The sequence below is a fragment of the Perissodus microlepis genome, chromosome 7, assembly GCF_051167445.1.
Source record: "Perissodus microlepis isolate ML-2025 ecotype Zambia chromosome 7, ASM5116744v1, whole genome shotgun sequence".
Taxonomy (NCBI): domain Eukaryota; kingdom Metazoa; phylum Chordata; class Actinopteri; order Cichliformes; family Cichlidae; genus Perissodus; species Perissodus microlepis.
Window position 1 is genome coordinate 33,672,507 of NC_140467.1, and position 23,095 is coordinate 33,695,601.

Sequence of the window (23,095 nt, forward strand, 5' to 3'; positions counted from 1 at the left end):
AATTCACTACTCAAATCTTTAAATAAATTATAGGTTTTTTTTAATATGATTTCAGAAAAAATCTTTAGACCTACCTCCTGCATACACCAGAAGTACTATCTGGGATCAGAGAAAAAAACACTGGTCTTGCAGTAGTCATCATTATTTATTACCAGAGCTCAATCACAGCTTGTTTTAAAACAGAGTAAAATTAACCCTTCAATACATCTAAAACATTGCATTACTCTAACAATCTTTACAAACACTAGCGCACCTCAGTGTCCACTTAAATGCAACTTTCTCAAGGCTATAACCTGCGTGTTTACAGTCTTTTCTCCTTTGTCCACAACTTTCCTTCTTTTTGAACAACAAATTAAGAGTTTATGTCCCTAATATGAGTTGGACTCCACTTACATATTGCAACTCAAGGGTTCTGATAAACTCTCATAGTTTCAAACTCCAGTGGCCCATTTATTCTGTTATAAACATGTAGTCTCTAGGTTGAAGCTGGGAAAAAAAACTTATGAACTGACAAAGTTATATTACTTTTTCATATGCTGAGTATTTATTCCCACAACTAGCAAATTATTTTGCTAGTTGTTTTTTAGAGTGCCCATTTTAGAAGATAAAAAGGGGGCTTAAACTACTGAAATCTTTCTGCTGCTTGCACTTAAAATTAACTTATAACTGTTCAAGGTTTCTGAGACACCTAAAAGGATCTACTTACAGCCATTTCTGTCATTCATGGGTTGTGCCCAGTCTTGATTTAGAGAAAGTTCATTTTCATCCAAAACACATTAGACCTTCTCCTTTTGTCTTCTTTCCATCCATAGCCAGAGTCACATCTGATCTGAGGTATCTTCACCAATTAGGCTTAGCTTGGTTGGTCAGTGTGTGAGCTATGCTTGCATATTGTGTGTGTGATGTATGGGTGACACAAGTAGTTCTCCTGCTGTGATATCACCTTTTTTCAACAAAACCACCTTTGGGTGGCAGAACCTTTGTACCTTGAGTCTCATTCCACCTCCATTTCTCTGGTGTTACAAGAGACCTGCAAAAACATAAAAAGGTCAGACTGTTGTGAAGTGAAAATGTCAATTTTGGATAAACTGCTACATGAAAGATAACTTCTATTTTTCCGTTATTTTGACCATTAATTTCATGATTTATTAACATATTTATGAAATTCAAACATGAAATAAAGAAGCCTATATTTTTTTTTATGTTCATGTACAGCCTCTGAAGCCAAAACCCAGTGAATCAGCACTTTGGTAAGAAAATGTATGAATGAGAGATTCAACAGGTGGCGACAGATAGGACTTCAGCAGGTATCATGTTACTTTGTCTCTGGTGTTTAAGTGCTAGTTCATATGAAGTATTCTGGAGTTTATTTCTACCATCTGGTGGCAGAAAAGTCTATAAAGCTGCCTCTTATAGGGATTGGAAATCAAACAGCAAATGTCATATTAAATACTCACAGAGACATTATTGAAACCAGCTGCCATCTGGGTTTTGGGTCTGCGGAACTGTAACACGGTCCTGCTGAAGTGAACTCTAATTAATTATTAGTGATTAATTAAGACACATTAAGGTAAAAATCAGCATTTTTGATCATATGGGCAATGCTTTTGTCCTTTTGCTTTCTGACAAGTGTTCTTAAGGGTCTGAATGTCAGATTTACTCACTGTGAGGTCTGTGTCATAAGACTCATTAGTGAAACCAGCAACAAATGAGGAAGGTGATGTCTGTCGTGTTCGCAGGTAGAAAACCAGCAGGCCGACCAACGTGCCGATGAGCAGAAGGACCACAATCACAGATGCCGCGATCCCTCCTGCATTGTCTCGGTTTGGGGAGGCTGCAGCACAGATGGGAAACATTTAGTATTTGTCTCATTAATGTAGTGAAGCCAAACTTTACATTGTAGTTAGAAATTCAGTCAAATGGTTGAATGGTTAAAAAAATTAAAGTGCTGAAAAACTGAATATTATTAAAAGCATATTAGTTCTAAATTCACTTTGTCAGTTAGGAAATTTTATTTTATTTAAAAAAAACCCCATCTTAACAGTGACTGCTGCTCATGAAAAATAAAGTACAGCCTCTTTTAATTAAAAGGTTTTACATGTCAGGGCATTAAAACAAAAACCTGTTTTTTAGCAGATATTATTTATTATTATTATCTTAGGTATTTATTCATTTTATTGACCAAAAATAAGCCAAAATGCAGAAGCAGTGTGCAGAAATGTTACAAAAAAACATATTTACTGCAGTCTGCAGGGGTGGTGGACACTCAATGAAAACTGCCTCTTTTTAAATTTCTCAGCACTGAATCTGAGCATGCACATTGTGCAGAAACATTAAAAACCTCTAATACAGTCTGCAATAGTTTGAATAGAAATCTGGGAGTTCTGCTCATACGTTTTATTGGATCTGTGACTTTGTTAGCGCAGTTGATCCCGATGGTGTATTCGATGTCATCCAGAGCTACCACACCTGCTGTACCTTTGACGCCTTCAAAAACAATCTGTTTACAGGAAAAGTAAGATGACAGCAGAGATTGCAGTAGGTCGTACATGCTTACATACAACAGCAAGTCACTAAGTGTATTCAGACATTTGTTATAAATGTGAGCCTGACCTGGTATTCCTCAGTAGATGTGATGTCGATGTCAAAACGTTTCCACAGTCCAACAAGTTCGGTCTCAGCCAGCGGGTTGAAACGACCTTCGGAGAGTCTCCATAGTTTTAGCTGGCAGTCCGCTGAAGTCATTCATAAAAAAGGTTAAAAATATTTACAGGTAAATGCATTCAAAACTGACATAAATTGAATATGTTTTTTCTTTCTTACACGACTGGCTTTTATAGACCCAGAACTTCAGGCAGGTGCCCTTAGTAGGGGGCAGGTGAGGGCTCAGCAGTAGAGCGTTTTGACTCACTTCTGTCCGATTGCTGCTTGGAAAGAACAGGAAGTGACCTTGCAGAAAAGAAAAGAAGGGTGTTTTGAAAAAGAAGATAAGAAGTGTGACTTTGCAGCATCTGCCAGCTGTCTAGTTGTTTGTTTCTCTCTAGTTTTACCTTTTTCTGTGCCCAAAGTGTGGTCGTCAAGTGGGATTGGGTAGTGATGTTCCATCTCTGCACTCGTCAGCTCCCAGTCCAGTTTGTCTATGGTCATGTTCCGAGTGTTGCTCCAGCTGCACATGCCTCTCTCCATACTACACTTGGAACCTGTGGAATCTAACAAAATAAATATTACACTATAATTGTGCAATATTGAGTAGGATAAAATATTATAGAGGAGGTAGTCATGTACTCGGACTAGTTTTTGAAAACTAATATAAGGCCTTTATTTTAGTGGGTTAAAGACATAAAAATACACCAGTGCAAATTGGCTTACACCTTCTCTAGGTGGTACTGTAGGCAATTGTGGTTTCACTCACCACAGGAGTGCAACACTAAATGCATTATTTTCTTTGGTCTGTGGCCAGTGGTGAGTAAAAGACTTCTCTAGCCTTTAAGAGCATCATCCAGCCTCAGACTTAAAAAAACCTGTTCTAACTCAGCATAGTGTATCCACAGAGTAGTACAGACACACTGAAGCCACAATTTCAAATATACAGCACAAAATGGAAGACAAACAAAAATATGTCTAAAGAATGTAATATTTTTAAGTCATTTTTACTGTAGTCTTAAAGTCTTAGCAGGATCCTTGGTTAAAGCCCATGAGGAAAAGTATCTAGATACATAGAGCTGCGTGCTGCTTTTACTGCAGTCTTAAAATCTGTAGTGATTTCAATCTTGATGAGGCATGTCAGTACAAACCTTGATTTTCACAGGGATAATGTGAAAGAAAGATGTCATCGATTGCAATGCAAGTGTCTTTCCCTCCAGCTCCGACAACCTCAAATTCCAACTGCAGAAGAAAATTACTACAAAATAAGCTTGCTTTGAACAGCGGGCACAAAGTCCTTAGATCAAAAGCTACTGTGCAAAAGTCTTGAGGCACCACTCATTTCTTTGTTTTTTGCTATGAAAACCTGAAGTAGTTGCATGAAGATTCACTGTACAACACAAAAACAGAATTTGTAGAATTCTAATTGAAAGCCATTATTTGATATGACCACCTTTATTCTTCCACACAGACCCTCAGTAATCTCTTTAAGTAGTTTTCAGGGATAGTTCTACAGGCATCTTGAAGGAAATTAAAAGGTATTTCTTGGATTGTCTATCTGCCTTTGTTTTTCTCCAAATTCTCTGTCAAAATGATCCCACATTGCTTCAGAAATGCTGAGGTCCTGGTTTTAGGGAGGTTCAACCATGATTGATAGTGTTCCACTGTGTGTTTTTCTATCCAGATTGTCATTGTCACAGGTTTGTGACCCATCGTTTCTGTGTTTGGACTTTTGATTTTGGTTTATTTAATATTCTGAGGTTAAGATTCTGTTCCTTGATTTGGTTATTATAGTTGTTAGCCTTCTGTTTAACATTTGTATTCTTAGGCCACCTTAGTTTTCTTATCTAGTCTTTACATTTCTGTTGTCAAGCCTCCCCTCTGTTCCATGCCCCATGTATAGTCATAATTCTGTAGTTATATATTTTCAATGTGTCTCTTGCTCTCTCTCTGTTTAGTCAGTCACGTCTCAGTGTTTGTTCCCCTGTCTTGCCAGTTAGATTATAATCCAGCCGTGTTCCCCAGGTGTTTCCTCTCTGCCCTGATTCCTTCATGTATATATATTGTCTGTGTCTTTTTGTGCTCCTTGTGATGATCTCCCTCTTGCTGTTTGCCCCATTTGTTCAGTGCCTGCAGTGTATGTTTCTAGGAGAACCGGTCAGTTAAGTTACTTAGATTTAGTTATTTGTATTTTCCAGAAATAAAGCTGTTAAGTTCAGTCCTACATTTGGGTCCTAACCTGCCTGCCACACACAGCGTCATGACACAGATATGCTTTTACTGCATTGACAGTGTGTTTGGGATCATTAGCATGCTGAAAAATGAAGCTGTTGCCAATCAGATAATGATTCTTTTCCTATTAATTAAGTTCATAGCTCACAGATACACCTGCTGTAGATACTTATCTGGTTTCCTCAGATTTTTTAAGTGCATAGTGCACACCATGCCAAAGTTGCCAAGTTTTCAGCTAATGGCATTATGGGAATCACTTTGTTGGTGTAAAATGACTATTTTATGCCTTTCAAACTGTGTTATGTGTGTTATGTGTTATTCAGCTAAAGAAAGTGGAACAAATGATGTGTCTAGAAATGCAAACTAAAATTGGTTCTTTGCTGATGGGATGACAGTGAGATGGCTCGAAACTTTTGCACAGTATAGAGAGAGTGGAGAGTGTGAGTGACTCAGGCAGACTGCTGAAAATTGAATTCACACATGTTCATATTTTTAGATAAATGAGTTTATTAAATGAGTAATTTATTTTATGTGAAGGATAAATTAATCACATTAAAAGTGGCTTAAAAAGTCTGTATCTGCCTTCACACTTACCTGCCAGTCCTCAAGGGAGCTCGAAATGTTGCCATAGCCATGACGCCACACATCTCCTTGATTCAGGTTGTTTGTAAATATCTTGACCCTCTCTCCCTTCACTGGCTTCATATACACTGTAAGAGAACCTATGGGACACACTCCATTAGTTTAACTTTATGTGTGTGTCTGTGTTTTCCTCTATGAAGCTGGCCCACCTGGATTCACTCCTCCCATGTGATACCAGAAATTTAGACACTCAGTACGGGTAGTTCCTTGGCGAACAGATGAGGTGAGGACTGCGGTGCTACCTGAGGGAAGGATGCTTGCTCCAGTGTTAACAACCATGTAGAAACCTGGATAGAGACCATACAGCGTATGAACACAATTCTCAATTTCTCAGTCTCCTACATGTATATTCTAATGTTAAACAGCAGGGGTGTTTCTCACCCTGTTCAGTCTCCAGGGTGTGATCAAATTTGGGCCCATTTGATGTGGATGTGTATCCGCTACGGTGGAGCCACTGATTTTTACTAGAGCTGGTGTACCCACACTGTTGGCCTTCAAAGGAACACATCCTTGGGTTGGTACAGGGACCCTCCAAGAATGCCACATCATCAATGGCAATGAGTCCATCATAGCCAGAGCGAATGGCTTCAAACATCAGCTGTTGATGAATTGGAAGAGAAGGACGATGTTATTAACTATTCCTATTAAAAAGCCAAGTTAATTAATGTGTACAGGTAATTTTAAAACAACAAATACTGGACAATGTCATTGACAGAAACTTGATATCTATGTTTCAGATGAAACATAAGCATAAATAAGCAGACAGAAGTAAATTAATAAAAACATGCACAAGCAACAAAAAATACAAACATAAGATAGAAAGCTGGCATAAGTGGGAATGGCATCATGGTAAAAATGATAAAGAAAAATTGTGGGTCGTTATACATATTTAAGATCTTTGGAGGTGAAGAGAGGTTCAGCTGTTAAAAAATTGACCAAAATAATTTCTGCACTTCACTTGTACTCAGTGATGAGTTAAAGGGAGATGTGGTCTTTATTCTTCAGAAAAGCAAAAAGCGTCAGTGCTGCATTTTAAACCAGCGGCAGGCAGGATAGGTCTACCCGTGAAGGGCATCTACTCCCTTACAGCTGCAATGATGTTTTGTTTTACCACAAGTGGGCAAAGTTTCTCCAAAAACTCAAACCATTTGTTTAAAATCAGTTTCACTGTGTGTCAGCTGGGATAGGCTACAGTACCCCATGACCCTTAGTTGGATAAGTGCTGAAGAAAAAAGGATGGATTTCCTTGTTTTAGTAATTTCACTGGTGCTGTGTGCAGTTATTACATACATGAAATTTTGAGATCTGGTGCGGTACTGGATATTGTGCTTCATGCCAAACATTTCCACGAGCTCCACTGTGGGTCCACAGGACCATCTCAAAACCTTTGTTATCTATTAGCTTCACATTCAGAGTACCTGGAAGAAAATTATCAGAGATTTCTAGTTAAAGGTTTGTTTTTCTTTTTTTACTGAAGAAACAATCTTTCATTCTAAATTTACATATTCAATTCTTTTAGTCAAATTATCATCACCTGCATTTGGCCCATAGACTTTGTAGAAGAAGTAAAGGCAGTAATCTTTAGGACCCGGTGACTGTGGAAAGGAAATCAAGCGTCCAAACAAACCGTGCAGGTATGGACTCCTCATGTCCACGACAAGGCTTCTGCCTGAACATCAACAGACAGACAGGTCAGCATCAGACACTGACACAGTATAATACCAATCACATAATGCTTAGCAAAATTAGTATCTTCACTTTCAAACTTGTATTATATTTATGGCAACTATTCAAAAAAAATTACATTAAATTAATACAAAGTACTTTTACTGTGCTTTCCATCATTTATCGACAGGGACTGAAAGGAGTTTATAGCAAAGAAACAACTCTCAGCTTTGTGACAAGAATAGCATCCTAAATGTCAGCTGAAAAAATCAATTAACAAGGACCAATCATTACTGACAGCAGTTAAGAGCATTACACCTGCATCAAACCACACTGAGGGTTTTCTAATAGAGAGATGCTCCCTGATTAAAAGCCTGTATAAAATGCTAGATTAATTTATTTGAAATCAAATGAGCTTACCAACACTGATAGTATGGTCCATCCCACTGAGCATTGTCCAGTCAAAGTTGTCGCTGCTGTCCTGATACCATCCACACAGTCCTTCTTCAAAGTTACATGACAATCCTGGGCAAACACACACAAAACTAGTTGGTTTAAGCAAGTACTAGACAATTTACTGGAAAAACTTTGAACTGAGCATCATAAATTATGTAAATTATAAGTAGATATTAAAGTTACCTGTTGGAGACAATGGATAATAGTCAACATGACAGTCACTAAATTGGACATTTTTCACTTTAATCTTGGAGCACTGACAAAGTTTCTTAGCGTGAGCTTCAAAAGCAAGCTGGTGAAGATAAAACAAGGCGGTCTAATGAGTTAAATAATATTTTAACTGTTTCATTGTTTGATTTTGTGTTACAGAAAAACAAATAGCATAGCATTAGCTTAGTCAAGCCACAAAGTGAAACTCAACATCAATTGTGTCAGATCAGCTGATCTCAAATCCATGAGCAGATGGTTCAGCTTATACTTCCTCTGAATGTGCCATTGGCAGATTTCCTATAGAGTGTGTTGTTTAAACCTCCCAAAACTCTCTTTTCTTTTGACTATAGTTTTCGGACTGAAGTTAAAAATATAATAATATAACTCATGTCATATGTACTGTTAGAGCGATGGACGCTCATGTTAAACAAGGTAAATATTTTAAATAATGAGGTCATGTTTAATCTCGGGCTTTGTATGATGACCTCACTGAAAGCTGATATCATCAAAGTGGCACAGAAGGCCCACCCAGCTACTATTCAAATTTTTTGTTTATGAGAGTCAGCCAATGAGAAGAGGAGTTGTATCTCTTTAGTTGAGCAAAATGATAAATACCTGAGCAGCAAGACTAAAGTTAAGCTGACCTGGAATCGATTTTTCCTGAATCCAATGAGTATGTCAGCGTGTTGCCAATCCTCTGCCTCTGGTCCAGTCTTCCCATTAAACTCCCACAATTTAGGCCCCGTGCCCATTGAGCTGTCGATCACTCTGACGGACAGATCACCTGCAGCAGAAAGATGCAACCGGGGTTATTTACAGCGTACCAAGTTTGTGTTCTGGAAAGAATAAAAAGATTTGCAGGGCAACAACTTACCAATATAACTGGGTTTCCCAGTTAGTGCATAATCAAAGCTCATGCTACAAACGGGACCAGTGGGGCCTAAGAGGGGGGTCCGTGTTTGGGCTTCAGTCAGCTGCTGGCCTGGAGCTTTGGCTACATACAGGAACTCCTCTGACAGATAAAAATAGACCCATGGGAATAAATTGTACTATGAAATTAGCACTAAACAAATAAATAAATGAATACCAGAAAGAGCTGTCTGTACCCTGGGCTGTGGAATTTTGATATAGTACCCAACCTTGACCCCCAAGACTGGTGTCAGTCCACCCAGAGCTGCCCTGAGAGTAAGAGAAATCACCTGCAGAAGAGGTTTTTGAAGAAACAGCAGTTAACAGCAGTGATTAAAAATGCAAACATAATCAGCAATAACCTTGTATATTACATGTTCCATGCATGAGACATTACTTGTAAAGTTTAGGAGCAACCAAAGCAATAAACACAACCTACTTAATTTATTTTTGAAAATTAGCAATGAAATTGTATAAAATACAAGTTAATTATTTACCAGCAGACTCTTTTAAGTATATTAACCTTCTTCTTGAAATAAAATAGCTATTATTAATAGAGTTGGGTTAAGTTTAGGAACACCCTGCTGGATTCGGCATCACTTCCTTTCATAAAATCAAAAGTCTTATAATAATTGAAAACTTTGCAGACCATTTTAAAAAAGTCAAACCGAATAAACAGGATGAATACACTCACCACATTTAGCTTCATCCTCTGCTCCTTCACAGTCAATATGAAAATCACACAACTTATCCGGTTCAGCACATGGATTTTTAGGGGGATCAGGGAATGTTTCAACAGAACTAGTATCTATGGAAGAGAAGAACATGAGCAAGAGTCATTCAACGACACAAGATGTTTATACTTATTCCCTGCAGATGTTTTTTCTCAAAGTTAAGACAATTAAGAAGCTTACTGGTTGATAAGCGGCATTCGGGAGACAAAACAATGCTGTCAATCGCGATACCTCCATATGCAAAGTTTCTGATTGCTGCCATAATCAGGATCTATAGGGAGAAAATAATTCAAAAGAGCAGATTAGCTATTTTATATTTCAACTAAAATTCTCATCAGTTACACTATAAAAGAGGTAAAAAAAAACAACCCAAAACCCAACAACAACTAAATCGCTTATTTCCAAGCTGCTGGATTTTTGAATTTTGTGAGTACAAAAATACTAAATTACATTTAGTAGTCATGTAAACTCAAATTAAAAGAGATGTTTTCTTTTCTTTTATTCTTCATTTGTCGCCTGTAAACTGTTCTTTTCTTTCTATTGAGTATTACATTCAGATCTCAAATGTTTTTTATTTTAAAGTCGGAAACTTTTGATTTTCGATTATTTATGCGCATGTAGAAGCTGTACGCTACAGTTGAGAAGCTTTGGTTTAATGCGATCTATAAAATGTTGTTGTTTGCTTTTTAGGCGATGTTATATTCATTTTAAATGTTTACATTTAAATGTTATTTTTTAAATATATTATATTATGATATATTTCTTATATATATTAATAGAACAATAATGAAAAAAAAAAGGATTTTTATGCATTAATTACATAGGTACATGGAGACCCAGTATTGCAGGGTCTTTACATTATGATATAAAGCGGCTTTTGGTATATTACATGGAATTGAACTGAACTGAATAATCACCATCATTTCCGTTAAAGTAAATTAAAGTATATGTGAAAAGGTAAAAATATTTTACCTCATATTTTAATTATTTAAGCTTAAAGTTCAAATTTAACCACTGTTGCCTTCACAACATCAACTTCCCTCTGAATTATTTCAAAATGTTCATGTATTAAGAATTTAAAGCTTTTCTGTGTGGAAAGGTGTTTGATTAAACGATGACTCCCAGCTATCCTTAATTGGCTCACCAAAACACCAATCTCAGTATTAGCAGTAAACAAACAGCTCCAGGATGTAGGACAAGCCATATGTGAGACTGGCTAATAACAGGAAAAATCAATCCATCATTGGAGCAAGTTTGTGTTGTTATGTGATGGTAGTAGTGCACAATGTTGTGTGAAATTTTCATGCATTGGAATTTGGTTTTTGAAATCGCATTTAGCTGCTTTTAATTTGCAGAATTGTACTTTTTTGGTCAATTTTTGGCCATTTTGAGATTATTATCAAACCCACACAGTTTGATGATTCAGACACTCGACAACAGCCCTCGGCTGTGCTAATATAAGAGGAAAATGGTTTGTCTAATATCTAGTCAGCCTTTTAACATAACGACCAAGCATTAGGGAACACAACGTGCCACTGGAACACTAAAAAACAGGCCTATGTAAACCATTAATCATTGGTATTTCACTAAGTTAATATAATGGAAGATTAAAAAAGATGTGCTTTGCTTTCAAAAACAGTGACTCAACTTTTCAGCATTAATGTACCTGCAGTAACATAAAGTTGTTGTATTAAAATAAAGTATTGCATGCTCTCTTTGAACTTTGTTCCAGGTTTATTCAAAAATAATAATGGTGGCTGATATATCATACATTTTATTTTTTTTGAAGATGAACATATAACAGTTGGACTTGTGAGAATTGTGTCGGCTGTATACATACATTAAATCGACACGTATATTTATTTTTACATTACATAGATTACTGTAGTGGCTTGGATGAATCATCTCTTATCAAATCATCGCACCTCCGAGCTTCATGAATTTCTGTGGCCAGACTTAACCGATTCTGTAAACTTTACTTACTTACAAAAACCTAATTTTACTGATCTTTACCTTATGTAATAACTTCTTTGCTATTCAGGGTTTTTTTTTTTAAGATTTGTAGTCCTAACCCATCAATATCCCTATTTTAGAGTTGGAATGGGTGAAGCCCAGCTTCCCTATTACGGTTATTAATTCACCTGTGAGAGGCACTTACCTGGAAAGTGACGTTGGTGACAATCTCCACCTCTGCCTTTACCCAGAGATCACCTAGAGAGCCACCTCTTTCCCACACTGGGTAGATATATTTATCTGCAACCAACACCGTCAAACCCCCCGACCTCGGCCCAAACTGGTGAGTGTACATCACCATCTACAACAGGCAGGTACAGTAAACTCGTGAAATTAGGTTTTAAATTCAAATTATTGTTAACAATGTTAATTTAAAGATGAGGGATGAAAAAATGCTTTTCTCTCCAGCAATTTAAGAAAGAAAGAAAGTATACTTTATTGATCCCCGTGGGGAAATTCCTCTCTGCATTTAACCCATTCACCATTGGGTGCCCGGGGGGCAGTGTGTGGGGACGGTACCTTGCTCAGGGGTACCTCAGGGTAGGCGTTCAGTGGATTCGAACCACCGACCTTCCGATCATGGGGCCACGACTCTACCTACTGAGCTATCCCTGCCCCCCTCCCCCCCTTTTTTTTTATTAATAAGAAAGTATACTCTTAAAAAACAATAACCCTTATGTGATTGTTAATTCAATTTGTGAATAACATTTTCCACATTTTTACCTTTTCAAAGCATTTGAATGTTTCAGACTACTGTGAAACAGTAAAAGTAAAAGCCGCTGAAGAACGAAAGCATCAGTTTTGGACCCACCTTGCAAGGATGTGAACTGTTGGTGGGTTCAAGAGAGTGACTTTGGAAGGAGGCCCAGTCCCTTTTGAGACCCTCATCAGGGACCGTAACATAGAGAAAGTGACCTGAAATAAAAACAATGACATAGTATTTTTTTTTAAATCTGCCTTTTATTTCTAATACAAAAGCATTTCAAATACTAGCAGTAAGGAGTAATAGCATAGCTTCAGTAGCAAAAATACAAAAGGGTCTTCTGATTTGTCTGAATATCATACCTGATGCTGAGTTACTAGAATGATCTCTGCCTGGTCCTTTCAGAGGATCCGTGTTGGTGATCTGTGTCTGATTTGTCCTTACCCATTTCAATGATGAAAGTGACCTTAGGTCCCAAATGCACAGGTCTTCCTCAAAGTCACAGGACTCATATTGAGCTGGGGACGCAACAAACAAAGACGGAACAAATAGTCATCATCATAAAGTGTACTGTCCATAAAAGATGGACATGGTCATCATGGCAACTTTTTTTAAAGCCTTAAACCTGGTTTATAAATATTATTTAAAAATATATACCGATCTTTGCCCAATACCTGTGTTGCCTCTCGATCACAAGCAACCTCCTTCAAGCAAACTCTGTTTTACAAAGTACTGAGTACAAAATCAGGTTTTTTGTTACTGGAAAACATGGCAGCCATTCCAGCCGCAGCACTTTGTTGGAGTAATTTTGCTTAAAATATTAACATGAAGACAGTTTGGTCCTTACCAATAAAAAGCTCCTTTTGACAAAGATATTTAATGTAAGATGATTCATTCTGATTTCAGCATTTCTTACAAAAGCTAAAAGATGATATTGATATGAGTCGCTTCTACAGGAATGTTTATTCTGAGGCAACTGAGCAAAATACACAAGAACTGCTTTTCCACTGCCTTATATAATAACACATCTTCTTTTTGCAACCCAAGGCACTCATGATTATTTTAAATCGTACTGACAATGGATTTGGATTTGTTGTTCCTTGTCAGTTTTATTATTTTAACCAAGTTTTATTATTCCTGTTGACAAAAGTCAGTCTGTCTTCCAATCTGAACTAAACCTGCCACACAATGTTGGAGACTGAGTTTGGAGTTTTAGCTTGATAACAATAAACAAAGAAGTGCCATAGAAAAAACAAATGCATCTTAGCAATATTTTCACACATGCTTGAAATTATAATTGTAATTACGTTTTAATTTGTATTAATTGCACAGGCCTATTACTCTATGTCACTTCTGCTAAAAGGGACAAAGGACCCTGTGCACAGGTGTCCCATTCAAGAGCGAAGAGCCGCGTGTCATTCACTGATGATATGATGATGACATTTTTGGTTAGGTCAGCTGATGGTTAGGACTACAAAAGTGGTTTTAGCACATTGATCAAAATACATGGTGGTGCTACACTCTTAATAAAATACGCTTGTACACACCGGCGCATCAACTGGGACTATAGCTGTGTCTGAACGTACTTCCAGTGACATTTGCAGACATTTTTTTTAATTTGATTGAACTTTTTGTGAACAATAAGTCTGTTTTCCCCACCAATTTTATTACTTTGTATTGTGACTAAAATATTCCTACATATTTATTATGGGATTCAGGTGAAATTAGATTTCTCACTGCAGTTGAGCTCATCAGATCCATCACCACAGTCATCGCTGCCATCACAGAGATGGCGCTCCTCCACACAGGCCTCGTTGTTACACTTCACCATCCCTGCTGAACAGTTTTCCCCGGGGACTGGTGCTGATGATCAAGAGAAAATAAAAAACTATCAGTTATGATGAATCAGTTTACTGGAATTAATTGATTGTAAAACACTCTGCAAGGACTTGAAAAAAGGCAGGGACAAATGGGATCTTTTGAGGGGCTTACAGGGAAGAGCACAGTCTAGAAACTCCAGCTGGTCTATGGCCACATCTCCTCTTTGACCCACTGACCGCAGCGAGTGAAGACGGATTTGAAAAGTTGAGGGAATCCGGCCCAGAAAGATGAGAGCTTCCCTCCAGGCACGAACACTGGAGGCCTCAGGACGCCAAACAACAGCCTCTTCACCACCTGGGTAGAGGACAGATGCCCACAAGGGCGTAGATCCCAGACCGGTGTTACCTACAGTAAAAAGTAAACATTAAAGTATTCATTAGCACGACAGCTGCAGGGGAAATACATTTTATCTTTAAAGATTGTTAAAGAAACATTATACATTTTTAAAGGTAGGGCTTGTTATGACCAAAAACAGGACTAACAGAGAGAGATGGAGAGGAAAAAACCTGGTTATCTAAATATATGACATGCAGTTATTTGCCGTCATTACCCGAGTCCCACAGGAAGTATCTGAGGCGAAGGCGACACGTTGTTGAAGACTGATTAATCTCTGGAGAGATTAAAACTGCAGTGTGGAGCAAGTCTTCATTCACTGCACTGATTCCCATGAACCAACCTTTGTAAAAATACATATTGATTAGAAATTTTTAAGTTATTACCATTCCAGTTTAATGCAGGATGACATTCTAAAATACTTGCAATAATACAGCTTTGACTATAAACATGACAATAAAAAAGACTGTACAATACCTATGGCTGTGCCGGTGGTGTAATCGGTGGACGGTCCACTGTCAGGCACCGTTTCCCCTCTCTGATGTCTCTCCCATTTGTATTGTGCACTGGGCGACGTGTCAGCCCATCCACACATTCCTTCATCCTCAAAGTCACACACAAACCCCTTTCCATTGTAGCCTTTCACAGGGGTGACAGAACATTCAATTGTTATAATACTGTGTATTACAGGAGGGGTCTTCCACTAAGAAAACTATTTACCCTACCATAATTTGGAGTAAAATCTTCCTGCTGTGTAGGTATAAAATCTAGAAATTGTGACCAAACCTTAGAAACCGCTAAGTTTTCCCGTAGCAAGCAGATGCCACAGATGCAAAATCAGGGTCTTTTAATTTTTATCTTAAATATGATGATTGTTTTATTTGAACATAAGTGACCAGCATCTCAAAATTAGTTAAAATTCCCCTTTCAGAATGTCAATAAAACACAGAAGCTTAATGAGACCATAATGATCATGTAACATGATCACATTGATATAGTCAAGTCAAATCTATGGGTGATGCTAATCATATTCAGCATATTCAGCACTGAAGCATTTTCCTGTTTTTGAGACAAATCTGACAAGAAATGGCACCAAAAAAATCCGATTATAGATGGGACTAAATTACATTTTTAAAACTTACCACAGCCTTGCTCATCACTCCAGTCTGGACTGTCTTGCACAAAGTTACATTTCCCCCCAGGAGCTTGACACGACTGAGCTGAAGAGCCAGCAGCTGGATAATAATATGAAACACAAAATTCATTTTTTTTCTTTTGTCCTGTGAAATTACACCTGCTGATCAAGGGTGTATGAGATGGTCAAAAATCAGACCAATGATCACTATGGACTGCAAAAAATAACTGTAGCCTTTCCTATTAAAAGACAACAGGTTATTAGTTGAAGCCTTAACCTGTCAGAGCTGATGTAAATATGCAAATATCTTCCAGCCAAAGATTGAAAATACTCAAATATTTTCCATCTTTGCTTCTGGGTGTGTGACTCAGGCCCAAACTCTCTCATGACTCATGACTCAAAGGTTTACAACCCACCTAACGCCAACAGGCTCAAAGACCACAGACAAGTAATCAGGGTGACACCATCCACTGAAGGCATCTGTCCAACCAAACGTCTCTGACTAAGACTCAAGACTTTATGATTCAGTAACCTAATAGCTAGAAAATAGACAGGACACCAGACATTTGATTTTTGAGTCTGAATATCCCAGAAGACATCACATCATCATTTTGTTAGAAAATAAATCACACATGAAAGCTCACATTTTTAGTAAGGAGTTATTACCTGACATCAAAAATTATCTGAAATATTGAAGTCTTCTCTGGACTCTTAGAGTTGTGAAATACTCAAAACCACATTGAGCATTTCTTTATCCTTTATATTTGTGATATTAAATATTAAGGTTAATTATATGTTCTGTCTCAACATATAGCATTCTGTGGATCTTTAATTATGATCCACAGATGGAAAACAAATGCCAGGTTGCCTAAATTCCCAAAGATAGTAAAAACTTCCATAGCATCAACAGTTATGCATCTGAGACTGAGATGAAAAAGAAAATTTATCAACTGCTTGTGGCTTCTTTATCAAATACTAATTTTTTAGTTTTTTACTGACTGTGGCTTGATTAAAAAATCCAAAATCAACTGACTTGTCAAGACATTATTTCAATCTATGTGTAGCAGGGCTGCACAAGTTCAGTTTGGAATAGTTAGCACCATTATTGCTGCACATAATTAAAATCTAACTGAAGGTTTTCTTACCCCACTGCAGAGCCCATAGCAGAATGAGCGCTGAGCTCCTCACATGAAACATCTTCTTTTTCTCCCTTCTTGCACCACATCAATCTGAAGGTTTGCCGACAACCTGCAGAGACTTTATTGTTGACTCTGACCTCTTCTCTGTGCATGAGAGATAACAGTTGGACTTTAAAATCACCCATCATGCAACAGCAGCCAACAATTATAAAATAATTTCCTACAAACGATGGCGGATGTCCGGACATTGCTCATTTACTTGGCGGATACAGAAATGCAGAGCAAAGCAGATGCAAAGTGCAGTTTACGGAAGCGATTTTAGCTTACCTCAGTCATGCTGCATCGGTATTTAAGACAGAAACATGGGCAGCATCCTGCTTTAAGTCACGCATGCATTACTCCAACATCATTACCTCAGTAGATTCATTTATCTTTGTCTTTATTAATAGGTGCAGTTTATAACACTGCATTCTAGAATCCATTGGTATTCAAAGGCGCTCACGGTTGACTCAGTGACAGAAAAGGTGCCCGGATCCTGTGGCTCTGAAACAAGCCCAAATCATCACCCCTCCACCACCATGCGTGGCAGTTGGTATAAGGTATTTGCCATTAGCCATGTTTGGTTTTCTTCAAATGTGGCACCGCACATTATGACCAAACATCTCTACTTTGGTTGAGTAAGGTCCTGAAGACTTGTGGTGTGTTTACATGCAATTTTGCAAATATAAGATGTGCTGCCATGTTCTTTTAAGAGACCATGGCACGCCGGGCAATCCTTCCAAAGAAACCATACATGTTCTTTTTACAGTTGCTACATTTAACATGTTAACTGAGGTCTGTAGAGTCTAAGTTGCAGCTGTTGGGTTTGTTTTATATTTCTCTGAGCGTTGCACAGTCTGACCTTGGGTCGAATTTACTGAGGTGCCCACTCTTGGGAAAAACGTGGCGCTGTGTTAACACTTGAAAGCTCCAACCGGGAAAATGCTAAATCTTCTTGGAAGAGATGCTCACACTTAGTGATGATCAATTAATCAATTGCATCAGATTAGGAGCACCTAGCTGTTACTTACCATGGAAGCCGTGAGGATACTTAGTCCTTCACAGAACTGCATTAGAGCCCTTTTCTTTTTTTACATGACTGTCTGTATTTTAAATTATATATTTGAATGCATTTTTATCCACAGTTATCTTTACTGATTATTAATATGTATTTTCTAACACATGTTATACATTGTGAATTGTGTTTCAGGTACTTTTTGAACATATGTAGAATAAAAAAATGTGTTGTCAGGTTTCTGTCCTGGCATAAATATGCTGTGGATCATATGCTGTATAGAAAAGTTATACATAGTTTCCAAATCTGAAAATGGAAGCCAGTGTGGAACAGCATTAAACCAGTATTGTTTGTTATGGCAGCAAGGGGCAACCTTGGTTTAGTTCACCTGCTTTATGAACGCAGTAAACATATTCCTGATAAGTTTATGGCCTCAGTCACTAGTTTAAGTCTTATTCAGTGTTCATTTTGTAAACAGTTTTTCCCCATAAAGCCATAAAGTATGACATGCTTAATTTAAAAAAACAAACAAACCCTCAATCCTGTTAGGTCATGGATTTAGAGAAATTTGCAGTTGATTGAGAACTACCAACTGCCTAAACTCCCTACTGAGTCACTGAGCTCATCTCCATTGTGTTTGTGGTGTTGGCCCATTTTGAAGCATTTTAATGGAATAATCTAATAATGTGTCTTTCTGTGTGATACAACTTATCCATGACGTTTGTTCTTCAGTTTTGTTGAGTGAAATTCTAGTATTTTATTAGTCTCTACAAGCACTAATTAGCATATATCTGATAATTAAAAAGCCAACAGATGGCAATAGCCTTGGTTGCAAACACTTCCAGGCTTATGGAAGTCTATGGGAAAATTGGCTTGTTAAATCTGACCTGACCTCAGTGAATATGTTCCTGATGAACTTATGATCTCAGTCACTTATTTTCAGTTATATTGCTTAAAAAAAATGCAAGTCATTTTGTAAACCTGTCAGAAATCAATCCAAAATTGATCCTATATCAACCAGAATGTCAGAATCATTTCAGAATACTTCAGCACAATGGTAGTAATCAGGAACATCGAGTTCATTTACTTTTATCTAGCAACTGTGCCCATTTTAATCAACAGTTTACAGCACGCTGGAATCTGGACCATAGCTGCTGTAAAAAGTAAGATAAGCAAAGAGATGGGGTGTTGTCATTTTTCTGGTCTGCAGGAAAGAGTCACATAATATAAGCACACATTTCACAATAAAACCTCACATCAAAACTTGTAAGGTTTGCTTTGTAACTTTAATTTCCAAAGAAATTTATGAGGGATCATGACTCTAAAACGAGTCACTGAAGGAGAGGCGGTAATCTGCAAAGCCAGCGCAGGCAGTCATTTATTTAAAATGTTTCCACGTGACAAATTACATTCATTAAATTATTAGCTACACTATGAAAAGCTGTTATGTTTTACACAAGGAAGGAAGGTGAAAACTTAAAGCTGTTGTATTAATAAAAAGAAAAATCCTAAATGTGTTTAGCCTGATAACGAAGGGTTACAAACAAAATACATCAGTCCAGGGTTACAGGGAATCAAGTAGAAGCTGTTTAAAGTTCATTTCAGTAGCCTTCATTATCCCAGGTCACCTCATAGTCTGGATACCGAACCTTGAGTTTCTCAGTGGTCACTGCATGGTTTGCTCTTCCGAATCCCTGTGATCAAAAAAGACACATCAGTGTTTCATCAGAAAGATGAAATAACATTTGATTTAAACCACTGAAAAAAACCCCATCATTGTATTCATACTTTCTCAGTATTTACAGGTCAGAATCCACCCACCATGGAGTATCCGTAGACATGGATCTTCTTGGCCTGGGGGTCATGTTTGATTCTCCCTCCTCCTATACACTCACAGTCCAAGTGCCCGTCCCTTTCCAGCTCCTCTGCTACCTTCTCATAGATGTCAGCTGGGAAAAGGATGGATACAACTCAGAAACAAAGTTTTTGGAATATTTTCAACATCAAAGTATGAATTATTGCCTTAGAAATTATAGCTTGGTGACTTGGAGTTTGTAACTGGAGTTTTATTTATAATTTCAAATGCCTGCTTGGTATGTGGATGTGTCCATACGGTGTTCATTGAGTTTCATGAGGTTGGTCAGCTGTTAAATAAAACTGCATGTACTGTGCTTTCAGTGTTGTCCAGCAGAGAGCAGCACAGACCTGTCATTACTAAATGCAAAGCCATCATTATTGCATTCATAAAGTCTGCGGTTATTCTGAAGGCTGCCTGTTATTATACAGTGTTTATAATATTTTGTGCCGCTCCATATTGTGTACTAATACTACATAATAAGCACCAACGGATTACATAAACATCCCTTCATTACAAAATTCTAAAACCAAAATGAGGCAGTCGGTCAATGAGTGCACAGACATGTAAAATATACATTAGATGTAAAACCGTGTCTTTGCATGCCCTATAGAACCAAGGAGCAAAACAAGCTCGTCATGCAGCTCATAGGGAGGAGAAAACGTCAAAACTGTGAAAAAGTGAAAAGCTGTGGAGCCTGAGGAGAAAACGCAGGCATGGTGATGCCTTAATGTATGGTCTGCACAGAGCTATCATGACAGGCTGGAGGTGGTGATAATTCCTCCTCCACAATATAAAAGAGACAAAGCGGAGGAAAGGTGGAGGTTGGGTAGGGGATAGGGGCAGAGCCATACATAAAGTTTACAGATCTTTAGACTGGTTGGGGAAATGTGGATTCTCTAGGCCGCACTTTATCTCTGGCATGAGGGATATTTGAGCATATTGTGGCCGTGTGCTTGAGCCACACAGAAATTCTTTGTTCATTTCTTAGTAACATTTGCTTAATGTACTTACTAATAACTGGGTAATAGGAACAAACAAAGTCTATACATTTTACTTTGTCCATTTAATATTTATATTATGAATTTTATTGAATAGAAAGAAATCCATATAAATTATACATATTTATATTAGAATAGCAATTTAGAGTAGTAGTAGATAAGATATTACCCTGACAAAAAAAAGAAGTAAAAATGGTGCTGCTGGCCAACAGGCTGACCTTAGAAACTGTGCTGAAACTTTGCCTTGTGTTGGCCAAAGACAAAGGAAAAGGAAAGGGAGAAGGCATGTTAGGAGGCAGCGAGACTGAAGGAAAATTAGGAGTGTGAAGGAGAGAGCAGGGACTTTAAGTGTAGAAACTGTCTGGTAAACAGAGAGCATTTCGTGGTATGAATGGGGGAAGATTAGTAGATATATTATGTGTGCAGAAAAGCAGCTGGAACAAATTCATGGGCTGCATCCTCTTGAGGCCGCATTTGTAGACGGATTACGTCACAGCGATGCGCCGAAGGCTGTCCAAATTCGTAGACTCCGAATGCAGCTGACAAATGCGTCCTCCTTTTAGTTTTAATATTCCTCTTATTACTCTTTCTGGGTCACAAAATAAACTTTTAAGATAATGTAGCTGTGTAAACTTCAAATATCTGCTCGGTTTATCAAGACACCACACATTTGCAAAAGTGCTCTGACGTTTTCAGAGACGTCTGTTACCCACCAGCTCGAAAGCTAGCCGGGGCGATAACAGCGAACTCCCTGCATATCGACATGCAGAGGGTTGATGGGACAGAAGAGGATGCTGGGGATAGGGTGAGATGAAGGGAGATGATTGGCTGCTTTACTTATTTACCGTACACCTATAGCTCTGGTATATGGTCCAGTTTGTCTGTTTTTTCCCTTTTAAAATATCTCACCTGTCTCTCTTGCATTTACTATACCCTGTTTTGCACTGACAAAAACTTATCTTTCCTTATGATGGATCAGAGTCACTGCTTCATTCTCTCTCTCTCTCTCTCTCTCTCTCACACACACACACACACACACACACTGATTTCAAAGTGAACATAAGTTCAGGGAAGAAATCATGTGCGCACACCTGTGGACACCTAGACACATCCTAATGTTGGTTATATGCGGAGGTAGAACAGGAAACTATGGGGAGGCAGATTCAAATTATTATGAAACTCAAAATAATAAATTTTTTAATGCACCACTTGAGAAATGAGAGTAAAATCTTTTACTGAAGACCAATCTCTGACCTCATCATCAATGGGCACAATTGTTAGAGTGTGTCTTGTGACAACAGCATAACTGTGTTTATATGAACTTATTTGGGTTCTCTCTTTTGCCAGTCCCAACTCTATGGGGTTAATTAAGCTGGGTATAAGTAATATTATTATTTGCAACATGGTCCCTCCCTTTATCATCTCATTTAGCAGGAGATACACTGGTCACTGTCCTTCATGAAAGGACAGGGAATAATGCTGTCCTACAATTCAGAGCAATGCACTGTCCAATCATCATTAAAAACAAACAATATATCTCACAAGTGATGCTGATCAAGCGTATGTTAATTAACAGCATGCTATCCATGTTGTGCAATGACCTGCGGCCGTGTTTTTAATGACAGGTTGTTAAAGCCTTGGATGAATTCTGACTATAGCCACAACAAAACAGCCACTGGGAGGACAACTGTTTATGTCCATCTTTTATATACAGTCTGTAGGTATGGCGAGGGTAGGAGGACCATCAAGAACAACACGGAGGTGGGAGACAGGTCCTCGAGATGAGTCAGTATTAGGACAGAAGCAAAGCTGGGTCATCTGTTTGTTTGTTTGACCTCGGGGGTACATCTCTGGTGCGTTCAGGTGCAGATGGAGGTGTATTTTACGCTTAAAACAGAGCCCTCTGAGCGTTGTCCTTACTCACCGTGGTACTCAGCCCAGCCGTATCCTCGGACTATATCCACCTCCGAGTCATCCCCCTCCTCTCGGCTATGAACACGGATCAAGACGTACTTAAATACTCCGGAAGGGTCGATGTCTGCCTGCGGTGTGTTGGCCATGAGAGCAGCCGCCTTCGTCTGTGTGCACATGTCTAAACTTCTCAAGGAGCACACTAGCAAAGCAAGCAGCAAGCGAAACGCTCGGATTTTCCAAACAAGCTTTGTGTCTATGCGTAGAAACTAAAACTAATACGGAAGTAACACGTTTATATCTCTATATTGTAATCTGGACGGGAATGCAAAAGCTATAAATCATTGCAAAATAAAAGTCATCATCTAGTTTCCTCCTAGCACCGCTATAATACAGCTAGCCGGCAAAATCAAGTTAACTTCCGGTATGACCCTTCAAAATAAATAATACTACGACTTACTATCACCACCATTAATAGTAATAATAATAATAATAATAGTAAACATACAGATATTCCATACGTCTTATGATGTGTAATCTTTTTATTTTTTTTTAAATTGTTGCTGTTCATGGAAAAGC

General features: G+C 38.1%; 2 protein-coding genes across 2 annotated transcripts; both read right to left on the reverse strand.

Moving 5' to 3' along the window:
* Window positions 1–174: 174 nt before the first annotated feature.
* mamdc4 (MAM domain containing 4) lies at window positions 175–16,984 on the reverse strand. Its single transcript, XM_084932576.1, has 29 exons — window positions 16,702–16,984; window positions 15,564–15,656; window positions 14,899–15,060; window positions 14,639–14,764; window positions 14,200–14,433; window positions 13,945–14,070; window positions 12,570–12,725; window positions 12,316–12,419; window positions 11,650–11,805; window positions 9,672–9,762; window positions 9,452–9,565; window positions 8,955–9,047; window positions 8,723–8,860; window positions 8,493–8,632; window positions 7,822–7,930; window positions 7,603–7,707; window positions 7,052–7,186; window positions 6,808–6,935; window positions 5,899–6,115; window positions 5,667–5,804; window positions 5,470–5,597; window positions 3,795–3,885; window positions 3,051–3,209; window positions 2,824–2,949; window positions 2,614–2,735; window positions 2,395–2,500; window positions 1,665–1,834; window positions 1,458–1,521; window positions 175–1,030 (listed from the first exon to the last, which is right to left on the reverse strand). Exons 1-28 carry the CDS (start codon window positions 16,751–16,753, stop codon window positions 1,465–1,467), a joined length of 3,576 nt encoding a protein of 1,191 aa, XP_084788702.1. The 5' UTR covers window positions 16,754–16,984; the 3' UTR covers window positions 175–1,030; window positions 1,458–1,464.
* A 2,114-nt stretch (window positions 16,985–19,098) lies between these two features.
* On the reverse strand, window positions 19,099–22,935 carry phpt1 (phosphohistidine phosphatase 1). Its single transcript, XM_084934740.1, has 3 exons — window positions 22,530–22,935; window positions 19,571–19,698; window positions 19,099–19,443 (listed from the first exon to the last, which is right to left on the reverse strand). The coding sequence occupies exons 1-3, from the start codon at window positions 22,693–22,695 to the stop codon at window positions 19,351–19,353; spliced, it is 387 nt and encodes a 128-aa protein (XP_084790866.1). The 5' UTR covers window positions 22,696–22,935; the 3' UTR covers window positions 19,099–19,350.
* Between the last annotated feature and the right edge of the window lie 160 nt (window positions 22,936–23,095).